The following is a 6132-nucleotide window of genomic DNA, read 5'->3' as shown; positions in this document are numbered from 1 at the left end:
CCTCAGTGAAGTGTATCAGTCTCTGCGTAGCTTCCAGCTGCAGCAGTCGTTCAGTTTCTGTCAGTCTGACTGAGGGAGGTTTTGTACGACGCTTTTTCACTGTGTGAACAGCCACAGGCTGTTGATGTAATGTGCACTCTGACAGTAGTAAACTGCTGCATCTTCAGTCTGGACTCCACTGATGGTCAGAGTGAAGTCAGAGATTATAAATTATAAATTATAAATATCGTGACTGGTCCTACAGCTGATGGAGACGGAGCCTCCCAGAGCAGAGCTCACTGCTCCAGGCTGAGTCACTGTGTACTGACCGCTGGACTCTGAGGATACAGAGACAAAAACATAAGCAGCGTCACGGTTTAGTCGTCTTCATTTCAGAGGGACGGATGTTGATAGAGGAGAGGAGTTTGATTCTCTGGACTTTACCTGTGAAGCAGCAGCAGAGGAGAGTCCAGATGAGGACGGAGATCAAAGTCATGTTTTTGATGAGGAGGATTTCTGTGTCTTCTGTTGTCATGAAGGACAGCTGTCAGTCATCAGTGTCAACTCTCAGGACTATAAACTCTCCCAGAGCACTGGAGCATGGTGCTGCTGATGCAAAGTGGCTCTCTATGGAAATGCTCTGACTGACTCCAACAGGGACTTGGATTACTCTGATGATGCTGTTCATCAATGGATCAATCACTTTATCAGAGTATAGTAAATGTTAGATTAGGGTCCCATGGACCTGCTGGAAGATTTACAAGAAGTATTTTATTCCCTATTCCATACAGCCATTGAACACAGAATGACTCCAACAGGGAACACTTGTTATTTATAAGATTGCTTTCTTGTATTATTTATAGAACTATCTGCTGCTACCTGCCCATTTACACTACCGTGTATTGTGTACTGTATATTAATAATACTAATAATCTGTTATTATTATAACCGTAACTAATGATAATAATATAAATACTTCATTAATCCCACAAATCTGTTATATTATACACAGGCCTGAAATACACCCACATGCTCAGTAACTATACATGCACTAATGAGAGATGTCAGAGTGAGGGGGCTGCCGCTGTCAATGGACAGGCACCCCGAGCAGTTGGGGGTTTGGTGCCCAGGTCAAGAGCACCTTGGCATGTCCAGGAGGTGAACTGGCACCTCTCCAGCTACCAGTCCACCACCATACTTTGGTCCGTATGGGGACTTGAACCAGCGACCCTCCGGTTTGGGTTCCCAACCCAACTCCCTACAGACTGAGCTACTCTGTACCCTGTATGTTTATAATGGTGTGCTGTGTTATGTGCATTGTATTTACCTTTGCTGTACTTTAGGAGAAGACAAACACAAATTTCCACTGAGGTGGACAATAAAGTCAATCTAATCTAATGTGTTCTGTCTTATTTAAATTAATTGCAAGAGAAGATATTTTCTACATTTAATATATATACAAAACATGCATTCTGGAACTGTTCAGCACTGTGTTATTGTCACACAGATTTTACAAACATTGTTGAGTTTGTTTGTGTCAAAGTCAGAGAGCCGTGTCTCTCTACAGTGAGAGGTTTTTGTTACGGCGGCTCAATGACTTTGTATCACTGTGGTGGACTTTTGGTGGAGGAACCAGACTGAATGTTGGAAGTAAGTCAAACATTTAAAAACCTTTTCATTTCAGGAGCTATTTTTCTTCCTTTACTTCCTGCACTCTTACCTTTCCAGATTTGTGAAATATTAATCCATAAGTTTTACAGAAATATTTTGCACTAAGAGGCAAAGGTTTGCTGTTGGAATAGAAAATTCAAAAGTTAATTGTAAGAAAATTAAATATTGAGTCAGAAGATAATCATTATATCCAACTTTAATGGTAAAGTAGCATCTTGAGGGCTTGTAGGTTTAGTTCAGTCTGACAAAGTCAGAGAGCCGTGTCTCTCTACAGTGAGAGGTTTTTGTACGGCGGCGTCAATGACTTTGTATCACTGTGGTACACGTTCGGTGGAGGAACCAGACTGGAATTTGGAAGTAAGTTTCTGCACAAATACTAAAAACTATATTGTAAATATTGTAAAGTAATGTTTTAAATTATCTTTACAGTCAAAGAAATATCTCTTAGTATTCATGTTTTTATTTCTCCTCCTTTATCGTGGAGACTAACTCAGAGCAGCTTCACTAAACATTTCTTTACACATTTCTGTCAAACTGAAATTTACATGACTTGAAGTGTGGAAAAGATAAAACTGAAAAACTGTTCTACAAGATGATTTTAATTTTCCACATCAATGATAACTGTTTAAAGCAAATGAAGATTCAGATATTCAAACAATGAACAGAGCAAAGATAAAGATCGGTATTTGAAAATGTGCAACATCTCTTTACTGTGTCATGTATTGTTTCAAAGTTTGAAAACTATTTGAACAGTTTGGTAATGATGATCAAATCACATGAAGAACATTGATGTTGTCAGCTCATTTTCTGGATTTGTGTTCTGTTACACTAAATACTTTAAAGTCATGTATAGTTAGGTTGTTGATGATCTTGATTTGGAGGTTTAAAGATTAGTCCAAAAGTTGACATTTTATTTCCAGTGTATAGTTTTGATATATATCAGCTCATTGTGTAGATGATTCTCTCTGTGCTGATTTACATGAGAGGCTTCTTAAAGGGAAGTGAAACAATGTGTGAGTGAGTGACTGGTGGAGCAGAAAACCATCTGACAGAAACTCCTTAAAGGAGAAAACCAACTCTCACACAGTAAGGTGTCCAAGTGTCTGCTGGTTGATTGACAGCTGTGTGGTCCCTGTCCTCTAAGCTGAGTGGTGTCTCCTAGGTGATGTCCGTCCCACCCTGACGGTGCTGCCCCCCCTCCAGTGAGGAGCTGCTGAAGGGAAGGCCACGCTCATGTGCCTGGCCAACAAGGGCTTCCCCTCAGACTGGAGTCTGGCCTGGAAGGTGGACGGCAGCAGCAGCAGCAGCAGCAGCAGCTGGGAGGAGAGCAGGAGCCCCGGGGTGCTGGAGAAGGACGGCAAATACAGCTGGAGCAGCACCCTGAGGCTCCCTGCAGACCAGTGGGAGAAGGTGGGCTCTGTGACCTGTGAGGCCACCCAGGGCTCCCAGACTCCACTCTCAGAGACACTGAGGAGAGACCAGTGTTCCCAGTCCTGACCTGACTCACTGGGACTCTGCTACTGGTTTCACTCTGATACTGATCTCAGTCTGCTCTCTCCCTCTCTCCCTCTCTCCTCCTCTCTCTATCTCTCTCTCTCCTCTCTCTCTCTCTCTCTCTCTTTCTGGCATCAGACCAATTTAAAAGTAGTCAACTTGAAATAGCGATGTTTTATTTGCTGTAATAATCTTATGCTGTTAATGCTGTAAGACAATAAAACATGATTCATATAAAATAAAAGTCTGCATCTTTTCCTTCACCTATATGTTTAGATATAGAAGTTTAAAAAAATAAATCATTTCAGACTCACAAGTAGGTCCATATCAAGAGATATATAAAAAATAAAAATAAAAATATATATACAAAATACAACACATCTGTCATTTTAAGGATTTGTGTGTAAGTGGTCATGCCAGTGTTTTCTGAGTTTAGATGACATAACTCATATCTCAGTAAGATTTATGGTGACGGTTTCATTAATAAACTCCAGGATTACATCAGAACTCTTTGAGGCTGACCTGACAGTTTCTCTGTTTAACATTATTATCTGAATTCAGGTATGAACATGGTGTGAATGGGTGGATGAAAGGGAGACATTTTTATGAAATAATTTAAAAATTTAGTCTAAGTTACTCAATACAGTTAGAATTTGAAATAAATTGTAGAGCGTCGTCAACATATAGTTATAACATGATTCTGAACTGAGATTTCTAAACCAAAGATTTAATGTCAGTGTTGCAGGTTTTTTGAAGAACACCAGAAAAACACCAATAATGTTTTATTATTGAGTTATTCATGTGCTGCTTTACAATGTTGTTATCACACAGGTTAGTGTTTTTGAAATCTGACATTTTTGTAGTATGTCATTACATTGTAAAAAATCATATCTGCTTATATTTTAAGTATTCTAACAAAAGTTCAACCCTTTTATTTAAAGTAATGCATGTATATGTTCACCTGAGATAAATGTAAATGTTCTAATTTGTATCAAACAATCAATCAGCTTTATTGGCCAAGTTTGCGTAAACAAACAAGGAATTTGACTCTAGTTAATCTTTGCTCTCAAAGTACAACACTCACTTAACATATAAGAATAAAAACAGAAATGACAGTAAGAAATATAAAAATACTGTTAAGTGTACAGTATAACAATACAATAGAATTTACAATGTACAAAAAATATACAAAAGAGAGGGAAGGAATAGTGCAATATCAGTCAGTATAGTCTGAGATTTTAGGATTTAGATATGAATACAGTGCAAGGCAGATCAGTGCAATGGTAATATATTATACAATATTGTAATTGTATGATTGAAACAGACATGAGGTAGATGAGCAGAACAGTGATGATTAACTTTGTTCAGTGTAAGGGTGGGGGCTATTTCTGAGTGTTCAACAGAGTGACTACTTGAGGAAAGAAGCTGTCTCTGTATCAGCTGGTTGTGTTGAACAGTGCCCTGTATGGCCTACCAGAGGGAAGGAAGGTGAACAGTTTGTGACAATATGTAAAATCCTGTCAATAAATCTGCAAACCTTTAAATGAAATGGTTTTAGAGTTTGAAATGAATACCTCAATAATAAAAATAAAAAATTTATGAAAATAACAAAAGTCTACATGAGGTGCATTGAATGTACATGAAATACTAAACCTTAAATCAAATGTATGAAACTTAATATGAAACTGATGGAAAAAGTCTTACTGTAATACATTATTTTTACTGTTTCACTGAAAGGAGTCTTAGCTTGTTGGACAACTCTTGATGTGTTTCAATAAAATATAACTTTAAACCCTTTAATTACTTTAATTCTAATTAATTTAGAATGATTTCATTCAATTTAACATTTCAGATAATTGCTGAAATACTCAATTGTTGTAAAAATAACCTGTCAAAAGACTGAGAAAAGATATGTCATTATCTGAATAAATTATGTCAATATTTCACCACTAGTATTACCCTGTCTCATTAATTGAGAATTAATCTAATTTACTCAACACTCATTGGACCTGACTTTGAGGGCTCTGTTTAAAAACCTGCCAGAACAAACACATCAATAAAATTACTTACTTTGGGAAATTCTATATGTGCATGATTGTGTTACACTTTTCTTGTTCTTGTATTTGTTATGCTGTATTAATATGTATGTCTAGTGTTGTTGTTTCTGTGCAGCTGTTGAGTCAGATCAGTTCCTCTCCAGCTGAGGAGGTTTTTGTACGACGTTGTATCACTGTGTGAACGGGGAACTGTAACCACTCTGTGAACAATAATAATCTCCTGCATCTTCAGTCTGAACTCCACTGATGGTCAGAGTGAAGTCAGTTCCAGATCCACTTCCACTGAAACGGTCGGAAACTCCAGACTGACGAGTTGTAGCTGTATAAATCAGAAGTTTAGGAGATTCTCCAGGTTTCTGAAGGTACCAATGAAGGTAGTTACTAATTCCTGAACTGGCTTTACATCTGATAGAGACAGACTGTCCTGGAGCAACAGACTGAGATCCAGGAGACTGAGTCAGGATGATTTCTCCTGATGAACCTGGAAAACATGAAAAAGAGCAGAAGGGTTATTGAGACAAATCCAGCTTGGAGAAAGATGATCAACATCCAAACAGAAGAGTCTCATTTCTTTAACATGGAGAAGAGATGGAAGAAGGTAAATGCTGCTTGTTCCAGTGTTTCTCCATCATAGCAGAACATCATTGAGGTGAACCTGGTTGCATCCTGAAGCAAAGTTTTCAGAAGAGAGTCTCACCCTGAACAAGGAGCCCCAGGGTGGCCAGCAGTAGAATCAGTGACATCATCATCATGCTGCCGGCGTGTCAGTGTCTCTGAAAGTCCTGGACAGTCACTGATCAACACTGGCCTCTTAACGGCTGGGAGCAGAGAGGCAGGACACATATGCAAACACACAGAGTCAGTGAACTGTAGCTGTCCTCAACATGTCATGCTGTTTCCCCCTCAGTGCTGAGAGCATGGACCTACATAT

The 6132-nt window shown here is 38.7% G+C and overlaps 2 gene segments (V, D, J or C); one reads left to right on the top strand and one right to left on the bottom strand.

The window, feature by feature from the left end:
• The first annotated feature begins 2854 nt into the window (after positions 1 to 2854).
• Positions 2855 to 3238, top strand: LOC116039053. The segment is given in 1 exon segment: positions 2855 to 3238. A coding segment is annotated over 1 exon segment (264 nt).
• Positions 3239 to 5356: 2118 nt separating this feature from the next.
• LOC116039048 lies at positions 5357 to 6012 on the bottom strand. The segment is given in 2 exon segments: positions 5357 to 5682; positions 5899 to 6012. Coding segments are annotated over 2 exon segments (366 nt in total).
• Positions 6013 to 6132: the final 120 nt, after the last annotated feature.

Source organism: Sander lucioperca, chromosome 16, assembly GCF_008315115.2.
Source record: "Sander lucioperca isolate FBNREF2018 chromosome 16, SLUC_FBN_1.2, whole genome shotgun sequence".
NCBI classification, from domain to species: Eukaryota; Metazoa; Chordata; class Actinopteri; order Perciformes; family Percidae; genus Sander; species Sander lucioperca.
This window is presented reverse-complemented; position numbering and strand designations above follow the sequence as displayed.